We start from the raw sequence: 12873 nt of genomic DNA on the forward strand, positions 1-12873 counted from the left end.
GCAAACCTTAAGAGACTCTTAACTACAGGAAACAAACTGAGAGTTGCTGGAGGGGATATGGCTGCAGGGATGGGGTGATGGGGTGATGGGCATTAAGGAGGGTACATGATATAAGGAGTACTGGCTGTTATATGCAACTGATGAATAACTAAATTCTACCCCTAAAAATAATATACACTAGACGTTAACTAAACTGAAGTAAAAGAAAAAAAAAAAACAGCTGTGAAGATGGTCACTGAGATCAGGAAAGCAACACACAAACGAAGTGAAAATGTCAAGAAAGAGATTAAGAATATTAAAGGGTACCAAACAAAAATCACAGAACTGAAGAATAAAATAACTGAACTGAAAAATTCAACGGAAGAGTTCAAGAGCAGACTAGATAAAATGAAAGAAAAGATAAGTGAATTCAAAGACAGGTCAGTGAGGGGCGCCTGGGTGGCTCAGTGGGTCAAAGACAGGTCAGTGAAACTCATCCAGTCAAAATAGCAAAAAGAAAAACAAAAGAATGAAAACAGTAAAGATAGCTTAAAGGACTTACGGGATACTATGAAGCAAATCAAAGGAATTACAGGAGTTTCAGGAGGAGAAGAGAAAGGACGGAAAACTTATTTGAAGAAATAGTGGTTAAAAATTATCCTCACCCTGGGAGAGAAACAGATATCCAAATATAGAAATCCCAAAGAGTACCAAATTAGATGGATCTAAAGAGACCCACACGAAGGAACATTAAATTTTCAAAAGTTAAAGACAAAGAGAGAATCTTAAAAACACCAAGAGAAAAGCAACTTGTCACAGATAGGGGAATCTCATTAAGTTTAAGAGTGGATTTCTCAGCAGAAACCTCAGCAGAGACCAGAAAGGAGTGGCATGATATATTCAAAGTGCAGTAAGAAAAAACTGCTGATCAAAAATACCCTACCCCCAAAAAGCAGTCATTAAGAAGTGAAGGATAGATACAGTTTTGCAGACAAACAAAAGCTGAAGTCTTCATCAGAATCAGATTGCCCTTACAAGAGTTGTTAAAGGAAGTTCCTCAAGCTGAAATGAAAGAATACTAATAACATAAAAATGTTTGAAAGCATAAAATTCACTGATAAAAGCAAACATGTAATTAAATTCAGAATACTCTAATATTATAATGATAGTGGGAAATCACTTATAACTCTAGTGTAAAGTTTAAAAGACAAAAGTACAAAAATAGCTATAACTACAGTAATTTGTTAATGAATACACAATATAAAAAGTTATAAACTGTGATATCAAAAACATAAATTGTGGGAGGAAAGTATAAAAATGTAGTTTCTATATACATTAGTGTTAGGATGTTAGCAGCCTAAAATACACTATTAGAAGATATTTGCAAGCCTCATGGTAACCAAAAGCAAAAACCTATAGAAGTATGCAAAAGACAGAGAAATCAAAACATAACACTACGGGAAATCATCAATGCACAAAAAAAAAAAGATAGCAGGAGAGGAAGAAAGGACTATACAACTGCCAGGAAACAGTAACATTGCAATAGTAAGGCTGTACCTATCAATTCTTACTTCAAATTTAATAGACTAAAATCTCTAATCAAAAAACATAGAGTGGTTGAATGAGTACAAAAATAAGACCTAACTATATGCTGCTTACAAGAGAATAACTTCAGATTTAAGGATACACAGACTGTAAATGAAGGGATGGAGAAGATATTTCATGCCAGTGGAAGCCAAAAGAAAGCAGAAGTACGTATGCTTATATCAGAAAAAATAGACTGTAAGTTAAAAACTGTAATAAGAGACAAAGAATGTCATATGATGACAATGAGGTCAATTCATCAAGAGTATACCACACTTGCAAATATGCACCCAACACAGGAGCAGCTAAACTTATAAAGCAGATATGAACAGATCTGAAGAAAGAAATACACATAAATACAACATTAGGGGACTTTAATAATCCATTTTCAATAATGGATAGGTCAGCCAGACAGAAAATCAATAAAGAAATGCTGGACTTAAATAATGTTTTAGACCATATGGACCTAAAAGACATATACAGAACATACTACCCAACAGCAGCAGAAAATACATTATTCTCAAACACATATGGAATATTCCCCAAGAAAAATCATATATTAGGCCATAAAACCAGTCTCAGCAAATTTTAAAAGACCGAAATCATTCCAAGTAACTTTTCTGACTACAATAGCACAAAACTAGAAATCAATGACAAAAAGAAAACTGGAATACTCATAAACATGTGGTAATTTAACAACATGCTCCTGTAAAACCAAGGCATCAAGAAATGAAAAGAGAAATTAAAAAATCTTGACACAAATGAAATAGAAACACAACATGCTAACACTTATGGGATGCAGCAAACAATATAAAAAAATCCATGCAACTAAGAGCTGGTTTTAGGAAAAGATAAACAAAACTGATAAACCTTTAACTAGACCAAGAAAAAAAAGAGAAAAGCCTCAATTAATAAAATCAGATTTGAAAGAGAAGACTTATTACAGAAATCCAAAGGATCAAAAGAAACTACTATGAATAATTATACATCAATTAATTGGATAACATAGAAGAAATGTATGAATTCCTAGAAACAGAAAATATGAACAGACCAATAACTAGTAAGGAGACTGAATCAGTAATTAAAAACCTTTTAAAACAGAGAAGTCCAGAATCAGATGGCCTCACTGGTGAATTCTACCAAATATTAAAGTGCTAATACCCATCCTTTTCAAAACTGAATAGGTGGTAACATGTCTGAACTCATTTTAGGAGGCCAGTATTTCCCGCTTACCAAAGCCAATAAAGGACACTACAGGGAAAGTAACTGTAGTCCAATATCCCTGGTGAACACAGATGCAAAAACTCTCAACAAAAATATTAGCAAACTGAATTCAACATTACTTCAAAATGACCATACACTGTGATCAAGATTTACTGCAGGGATGTAAGAATGGTTCAACATACACAAATCAACCAATGTGAAACAATACGTTAACACAATGAAGGATAAAAGTCATATGATCATCTCAACAGATACAGACAAAGCAACTGACAAAATTCAACATCTTTCATGATTAAAAAATTTCAACAAACTCAGAATAGAAGGAACATACTTCGACATAGTAAAATGCCATATATGACAAGCCCAGAGCTAACACCTTACCTAAGATCAAGAATAGGACAAGGATGCCTGCTTTTGCTACCTTTAGTCATGATAGTATTTAAGTATGATCTAGAGCACTTAAGCAAGGAAAAGAAATAAAAGGTATACAAATTGGAAAGGAAGAAGTAAAACTGTCTCTAATTGTAGATGACACGATATATATGGAAAACCCTAAAAATTCCACCACAAAACTATTAGAGTTAATAAACAAATTCAATAAGGTTGCAGAAGGCAAAAATCAACATAAACAATCAGTTTTTATGTATCAACAATGAACTATCTGAAGAAGAAATAAAACAATCCCATTTGCAATGGTATCAAAAACCATAAAACATTTAGAGATAAATGTATCCAAGGAAGTGAAAGGTCTATACACCAAAAACTATAAGATACTGATGAAAGAAATTGAAGAAGAAACAAGTAAGAACAAATATCCCATGTTCACTGATGAGAGGAGTTAATATTAATAAAACATTCATGTTACCCAAAGCAATCTTTGGGTATTCAATATAGAAATTCAATCCAATCCTTATCAAAAGGTATTTTTTTATAGAGATAGAAAAAAAATTCTAAAACTCATATGATACCACAAAGACCCCAAACACATGAATGGATCCTGAGAAAGAACAATAGTGGTGGAGTCATTACACTTCTTGATTTCAAATATATTACAAGTAATCAATACACTATGGTACTGGCATTAGAAACAGACACTCAGATCAATGGAAAGAAGAAAGGGCCCAAAATAAACTCATGCACATATGGTGAATTAGTTTTCAACAAAGGATCCAGGAATATACAATGGAGGAATAGTCTCTTCAATAAATGATGTTGGTACAGAAAAGAGTAAAAGTGAACTCCAATCTTACATCATACACAAAAATCAATTTAAAACAGATTAAAAATGTAAATGTAAGATTTGAAACCATAAAAATCTTAAAAGAAATCATAGGGGGTAATCTCCTTGACATTAGCCTTGGCAATGTTTTTTTGGATCTGACACCAAAAGTAAGTAAACAAACAAACAAAGTGGGAGTACATCAAGCTTAAAAACTTCTGGACAGCAAAGGTGAGTAAAATGAAAAGGTAACCTATGGAACGGGAGAAAATATTTGTAAACCATATATCCTATAAGAGGTTAATATCTAAAATATACAAAGAACTCGTACAGTTCAACAGCAAAACAAAAAGCAAACAATAGCAAAAAAACAAAAACAAAGGCAAAACCCCAAATAAACCAATTAAAAATGGGCAAAAGGCCCAATGAGATGTTTTTTCAGAGAAGACATATAAATGGCCAACATGTACATGAAAAGGCGATCAGTATCAGTAATCATCAGGAAAATCTCAAATCAAAACCATAATGAGGTATTATCTCATGGGTTATCAAAAAGAAAATAGAGAAATGCTGGTGAGGATGTGGAGAACAGGGAAACTTTGAGCAATGTTGCTGGAAAGGTAAGATATATAGCCACCATGGAAAACAGGAGTATATTCCTCAAGAAACTAAAACTACATGTTTTATGATGTATGATCCAGCAATCTTACTTCTGGGTATATAGCTAAAGGAAACAAAATTACTATCTTGAAGAGATATCTGTACTTCAGTGTTTATTGCAGAATTATTTACGATTGTCAAGGTACAGAAACAAACTAAATGTCCATCAACAGGGGTACCTGGGTGGCTCAGTCATTAAGTATCTGCCTTTGGCTCAGGTCATGGTCCTGGGGTCTTGGGATTGAGCCCTGCATCTGGCTCCCTGTTCAGCAGGGGGTTCTGCTTCTCCCTCTCCCACTCCCCCTGCTTATGTCTCTCTCATTGTATCTCTCTCTGTCAAATAAATAAAAAAAATCTTTTAAAAAATGCCCATCAATAGATAAGTAGATAAAGAAAATGTGGTGTATATATGTGTATGTACATATATATACAATAGAATATTATTCAATCTTTCATAAAGAAGAAAATCTTGTCTTTTTAAAAAAAGATTTTATATATTTATTTGACAGAGAGAGAGAGAGATCACAAGTAGGTGGAGAGGCAGGCAGAGAGAGAGGAGGAAGCAGGCTCCCCACTGAGCAGAGAGCCCGATGCGGGGCTCCATCCCTGGACCCTGGGATCATGACCTGAGCTGAAGGCAGAGGCTTTAACCCACTGAACCACCTAGGTGCCCCAATCTTGTCTTTTTTGATAACATGGACAAACATGGAGGGTATTACACTAAGTGAAATAAGCCAGACACAGAAAAAAAAAATATTGCATGGTATCACTTAGTCTGACCACTCCCCCATTGAAAAAAAAGTAGCCAAACTTGCAGAGACAGAGGATAATAGTGGTTGTCAGGGGCTTTGGGTGGGGGGATGGGAAAAGGAGATAATAAGATAAGGGGGGTAATAAGGAGAGGTTGATAAAAGGTTTTAAACTTTCAGTTACAAGATGAATAAGGTTTGAGGATCTAATGTATAACATGATAACTATAGTTGACAATACTATATTATGTAATTAAAATTTGCTGGGAAAGTAGAATTTAAGTGTTCTCACCAAAGAACAAAGGTACAAACAAAAAGTATGTGAGGTGATGAATGCATTAATTTCATTTCATGGAAGGAATCATTTCACAATGTATGCATATATCAAATCATCACATTGTACACTTTAAATGTATTACAATTGTGTCAACTCTATAAGGATGAAAAAATTTTAAAAGCTTTATTTTCTCCCTTGAGCTAACACAATCCTATGGAAAACCTCAGGAGAAATTTTCTGAGTTATTTGTTTTTCAGTGTTTCAATGCTTATTAGCTGGGTCAATATACAAAGCATTTCTCCTCCCAAGAGTTATCTTATTTACCGAGCTCACGAATAACCTGACTGAGGGAAGTGATATGTAGATTAACTGGGTAACAATTATACCATATGACAGGAGCACATGTAAACTTCTCCTTAAAAGCTTACCTTCTTTCTTAAAATTGTAAGAGCAACATTGTGCTTTCTGATTACATGGGATTAAAAAAAAGTACATGTATATAATCATAGTCCTTTAACCCTACTCCTGTGTACTTTTAAATTTTTTACCTCATTTCCTAGAAGCGCATTTACACAGGCTTCTGAGGCATCACAGATGGCTGTGAGATCATGTCCTCCTTCTAGAGCCAACACCACGTGTCCATCAGCCAATGTCATCAACTGCTTCGTCAAATGACCAAAGCCTATTATAACACAAACAGAATATTTCAAAGTATTAAAAGAGAATATTACTAGAATCTAATATTTTTTTTTTTAATTTTTATTTATTTTTTCAGCGTAACAGTATTCATTGTTTTGCACAACACCCAGTGCTCCATGCAATACGTGCCCTCCCTATTACCCACCACCTGTTCCCCCCAACCTCCCACCAGAAGACAACTTTTTATGTTGCCTTATGTTCTCTAACCACTAGAACTGAAAATAATATCATAAACTCTAAGTGTGGGTTTCTTTTTTTTTTTAAAGTCAATTAACAAAGAATGTATTATTAGTATGGGAATAAAACAAAAAAAAATATTAGAGTAGAATCTAATATTTTTTTGTTTTATTCCCATTTTATTTATTTTTCAGCATAACAGTATTCATTGTTTTTGCACAACACCCAGTGCTCCATGCAAAACGTGCCCTCCCTATTACCCACCACCTGTTCCCCCAACCTCCCACCCCTGACCCTTCAAAACCCTCAGGTTGTTTTTCAGAGTCCATAGTCTCTTATGGTTCGCCTCTCCTCCCCAATGTCCATAGCCCCCTCCCCCCTCCCAATCCCACCTCCCCCCAGCAACCCCCAGTTTGTTTTGTGAGATTAAGAGTCATTTATGGTTTGTCTCCCTCCCAATCCCATCTTGTTTCATTTATTCTTCTCCTATCCATAGAATCTAATATTGATTAAGCTTTTATTATGTGTTCTTTCTCAGCATCTTCCATGGGCTAATTCATTTAATACTTACAGTAACTTAATAAATCAGATTCCATTATTATCTATATTTTACATTTACGGGAACCAAAACCTGAGATCCCACAGCGAAGTATAACAACCAAAATTTATACCAAACAATATGGCTCCTCACCAGTGCACAGTAGTGACTTTCACAGCACATTCTATATGTACCTGGATGAAAAATTTGATAGCAGTTGGCAAGTGTTAATAAGGTAAATAATTTCCTTTGGTTGATTTTTGTTTCTTGTCTCCATCATGTCTTAGTTGTTTTTTTACCTATCACCTCATATTACTTAACTATCACATTAGATTTTTTTTTTTAATGAAGCTTTTTTTTAAGACTTTATTTATTTATTTGACAGACAGAGATCACAAGTAGGCAGAGAGGCAGGCAGAAAGAGGAAGGGAAGCAGGCTCCCCGCAGAGCAGAGAGCCCCGATGCAGGGCTCAATCCCAGGATGGTGGGATCATGACCTGAGCCGAAGGCAGAGGTTTTAACCCACTGAGCCACCGAGGCACCCCTATCATATTATATTTTTATAGATATAATTTTGACTATAAAATAGTTGATAAATGGGGGTGCCTGGGTGTCTCAGTGGGTTAAAGCCTCTGCCTTCGACTCAGGTCATGATCCCAGGGTCCTAGGACTGAGCCACTCATTGGGCTCTCCAACCAGCGGGGAGCCTGCTTCCCTTCCTCTCTCTCTCTGCCTGCCTCTCTGCCTACTTGTGATCTCTGTCAAATAAATAAATAAAATCTTAAAAAAAATAGTTGATAAATGTAAAAAATAAATAACACCTATATATATTATAAAGTATAATGATATGAGAAATACCTGTTCACTCACCTTTTAATTTAAGGAAAATAATGTCAGCAATACTCTTGAAGCCTCTTGTGTATTTCTATTAATATCCCTCCTCCTTCCTGTGGGAAATTAGGATCTTGACTTTGTGTTGATAATTCCTTTTTCTTTTTTTTTTGAACTTTATAAAAATGGTTTTATATTTTCACAACTTGCTCTTTTCATTCAATATCTTGTTAGCTCACCTCTGTTGATAAGTGTAGCTATAGTTCTGTGCTGTCTAGTAGGCCATATTATAAGAGAATTTATTTACCCAATCTCCTGATGACAGATACTTGCATTTTTATTACAAAACTCCAAAGCTTTGTTATTAAAAACAATGCCTCCAAAACATTTTTATAGCACTTCTGTGGTTCACATGTGCAACAGTGGACTAAAACCATTGTGGCTTAAAATCTGCTAAATAATACTAGATTATTTCTAAAAGGCTATAAACTCTACTCTGAGAAGCAGTATATGTAAGAATTCCAGTTTAGTCACATCCTTGCCAATGTTTGGTACAATTTGCCAAGCAAGTGAGAGAATAATGGCATCTTACTGTGGTTTCATTCAGTTCTAGGAGGGACCTTACTATTTCTACATTGAATTAAAGCTTTTATTATAAATAGATGTTAAATTTGTTTACACCAAGATAAGATTTTTTTTCTGTAATTTCATAGTTGCTGTAAGTCACATTAATTAGTATTTCTAATTTTAAGCCATCATTAAATTTATGGAGTATAATAAGCTTTATTGTGAAGTAATTATCTATTTTGTACACAGCTGAAATTGTTTTACTACTGCTTTGTTTAGGATTTTTTTCACCTATGTTCATGAATGGGCTTAATCTATAATTTTCCAGTCCTGTATTGGCCATGTTGAATTTGATGTGGTCAGGATCACCTTTTTTTATTATCTTATTGTATAAAGTTGGGTAGAAATCTCCTGGGAAACCATTTGAGTTCTGTGGGTTTTGAGGAAGACTTTTAACTATTGATAGAATTTCTTTAGCAACTATAGGGCTACTCATGCTTTCTATATCTTCGTAAGTTATATTTTTCTAGAAATTTATTTAAGTGTTCAAATTTACTGAAATAAGGTTATTTATTATCTTATTTTGAAATTCCAGTTAGATGTATGTGGTCATGGTCATTATATTCTCAATGTCTCTTAAGATTTATTTCATATTTTTTGTCTCCTTCTGTCCTGAATTATAAATATTTTTATTTCATATCTACCTTCCAGTCTTTCTTTCTCCACATGTGTCTAATCTACTGTTTAACATTTCTATTGGTATCTTCATTTCAGTGATTATACTGTTGAATTCCAGGTGCTCTATTTGGTTAGATTTCATAACTTCTTAGTTATTTTATAGTTTCTTACTCTTTGCTCATGGTTTTATTTCTTCCTTTTATTTCTTTACCCATAATTATTTTATATTCTGTATCTGTTATTTTAAGTCTTTATGGCTTAGTATTACTATTTGTTGTTTCTGCTGATTCATCCTCATGATGTCTTAATTCTCCTCTGTTATCTATCTAGCTACCTATCTCATACCATGGAACTTCCAGTGTGAGAAGTTTTTGAAGACCAAACTGAACTTGGTATCTATTTTTGAAACCTGGATTGGGTGTGATTTTGTTTGCCTCTACTGGATGGCTGGGATACTATCACTAGGAGAAATTTAAATTCTTAGATTGCAGGGACTTTGCTTTTTTAATGCACAGTTATTGTAAATGTGGACCCCTAAAAACCTGATTACAAATTATCATGTAAAAAATGAGGTTTTTTCCCCCTTTTGTTTTCATTGCTTTTTCAATTCCCTCTATTCATAGCTCTAGCTAAGATATATTTGTTGTTTTCATTCAGCAGTATTTCCTCTTCCATTAACCCTTTTTCTTGGAGTTGGCCCTTTCTTATTCCTTTCTTCATGCTATTCTCAACAAAACTTCTCCCTTCAGAGGCCCAAGGCTTTGACTCCCTTTTCCAGCAGTAGTCTATTAATAATGTTCAAGCTCTAGCCAGTAGAAGACTTTGTGATAGCCCAGGGCAGCCAACAGCCACAGTATTTGCTTACATTCCTTCATCTTTTTGGAAGTCATTCATAAATTTAAAAAGTAGTTTTCCTATTTTCATGTAGAAGTGTTTCAGGATGTATAGGCTGCCAAATATAAATATCTCTCATTCAACATTTTAAAAATTTTAAAATTGCATCTAACTCGCCCAATTTCAAGGACAAGTGCAAAAAAAAAAAGATAAATGAAAATAAATAAAACTATGTGTTCAATATGGCATTTCATTTTTTGTTTTGTTTTGTATTGTGATTTACTTATAAAATTTCACCAAATAATAGTAAGTACCTTAAAAAAAAATCAGCATCAGTCCTATAAAGGACATTAAGGTAATTCTTAAGGCTACAAAAATTGCCTTAGCACCAATGTTCCTAGGCATATTATTTTAACTAAAATCTGACTCCAAAGCCCACATACAGTTTCTGATTCTACACATTCAGTTTGAAGTATAATATAATTAGATTGACAGGGGTCAGTGGAGGACCCAAGCAGTTCTATCAACGTCTATAAGAGGTGTATGTTAGGCTACTGATTACATCCCTCTAGTTGTACCACCATTTATTTATAATGGGACAATCGAGTTGCCCTATTATGCTAAAATATGATTCCTTTGGAAAAACAAGGCATTATCTAGACAAACTAGACTGGTCAACGGGGTGAGTAAAAAGTGGCTGTCAGTAGTGAAAAAGTTTCATTTCTTTGAACTTTTTCCTTTTCTGGACTCCTTATCTTTTTCTGATTTTGAAGGCTTTGAAGATTTTGTTTTTTTTTTCTTACTCATTGCATCAGTTTCCATAGAGTCTTCATTAGATTGAGTGTCATCTTTATTTAACTCTTCATTGTTTTCAGAATCCAGTCTCTGGTTTGTCAGGAATTGGGATACAGATATGTGGAATTGAATGCAAGTGACACTCTGGAGTAAGAATAGTTTCAAGGACATTGTTGTTGAATCAGTGAATGATACCAATATCACCAGCTTTTATTCAACCTCTCAACATGGGTCAAGTGGAGTAGCCCATTCAGTAAACATAAAACATATTCTCACCATGGATGAAGTAGAGGGCATGTCAGGAAATGAGGACGGAGAAGAATTCAGGAATTAATTGGTCTGATAAAGCATATAAAAATTCCCATTATTTGTATGTGCAATGATAGAAATCATCCCGATTCACTCTTTGGTTCATTATTGCTTTGATCTTCACTTTCAAAGACCCTGAATTGAACAGATTAAGGGTGCTATAATGTCTACTGAATTTAAAGAGGGGTTGAAGATCCTCCTTCCAGCTATGAATGAAATAATTTTGGGAGCCAATCAAGGTATCAGACAGGTTTTACACAATCTGAGGATGTGGTGTGCATGAAGTAAGGCACTGACCTATGACCAGGTCAGGGATGATTCTCACAGAGCCAAAAAGGATATTAGACTGGGCTCACTTGATGTTGCCTGGAAAGTGTTTGTAGCTGGAGAGGAGACTGCTCATTTGTCACTTGTGGACAAGTCAGATCTCTTTTTTCAAGATCATTCAATAGCACCCCTCTCTGTCCAGGAGAACTATATACGTGTGAAGCTTGCAGCTTCAGGGGGTAACATGAAAAAGCACCTGATGCTTTTAAGCAGAGCAGCAAATAGCATATGTGATGATGACCTAGTGGACCATCACATGCAGAGTAAGCAAAACTGAGTCTTCTGCCCACACAGGCTATTTATGCCAGTGTTCTTCCTGGAGAGTTAATGAGGAGGTACATGACCCAGTTTCCTACCTTCCCAAGCTGGTTGGGGAAGCACTCATCTACCAGCAAACATGATCGTACTGTGAAGGACCTAGCAATGCACATGAGTCTCAGAGCTTATTCCAGAAAAAGGACTGTAAATGTGGGTTATCTGTCACATAAAAGGGATGCACTTGTCCAGCCCATGCATGACCTCACAAGGGGGTAGAAGGAGTACAGGATTATTATTGCTCTTATGGATTCCTACTACTTGATGAAAAAAGACTTTGAGAATATCATGGAAATTGACAGCTGGGGAGTCCTAGTCCCTTCTTCAAACTGGATCACAAGGTGAAAGCAGCCTTCAAAAGAACTTATAATAAGGAAGTCCACCTTACTCCATATTCACTTCAGGCAATAAAACATCCAGACACAGCACAGGCCTGGGACTGGCATTTCATTTTTTTTTTTTATATGCTTGAAGAACTTGCAAGGAATAAACATTTAATTTTTAAATCCATTATATTTTTAATAATTAATGGACTATTTTTAAGAGCAGTTTGGGTTTAAAGAAAAACTGAGCAGAAAGTACAGAGAGTTCCCATGTACCTCACTGTCATTTCCTCTATGACTAATATCTTGCATTAGTGTGGTACATTTGTTACAAATGATGAGCCAGTATTGATATATTACTGTTAACAAAAGCCAGTGGTTAGGATTCACTCTTTGCATTGTATGGTTCTGTGGGGTTTGACAAATGTATAATGTCATGTATCTACTATTATAGTATCATATAATATAGTTTCACTGTCCTACAAATCCCATTCTCCACCTATTCATCCTTCCTCTCCACCAACAAACAGTTGCAAATTGATGACCTTTTTTGTCTCTATAGTTTTAGCATTCATTTTTCAAATTTTTTAGCTTCTTGTTATCCATTCTACAGTACAAAGAACATTTTTTTCATTTTCCTTCATTTGTACGGTACTTATAATATTTAGAATATTTCTAAATCCATAAAAATGTGAAAGAATAATCTTGAATTATGGAAGTGCACACTCTGGAAGCCTGCGTGGGCTACTTTCAAACCTGATCTCTGTTCTTCTTGAAAGCACTGTGGT

The 12873-nt window shown here is 34.7% G+C and overlaps 1 protein-coding gene across 1 annotated transcript in view; it reads right to left on the reverse strand.

The window, feature by feature from the left end:
* The window catches only part of HDAC9 (histone deacetylase 9), a 927746-nt gene that overhangs the window by 61959 nt on the left and 852914 nt on the right, over window positions 1–12873 (reverse strand). The window contains exon 23 of the mRNA XM_046020993.1: window positions 6241–6374. Coding sequence (XP_045876949.1) covers window positions 6241–6374 — 134 coding nt within the window. The remainder of the gene's footprint in view (window positions 1–6240; window positions 6375–12873) is intronic.

The sequence above is a fragment of the Meles meles genome, chromosome 10 (genome assembly GCF_922984935.1).
Source record: "Meles meles chromosome 10, mMelMel3.1 paternal haplotype, whole genome shotgun sequence".
Taxonomy (NCBI): Eukaryota; Metazoa; Chordata; class Mammalia; order Carnivora; family Mustelidae; genus Meles; species Meles meles.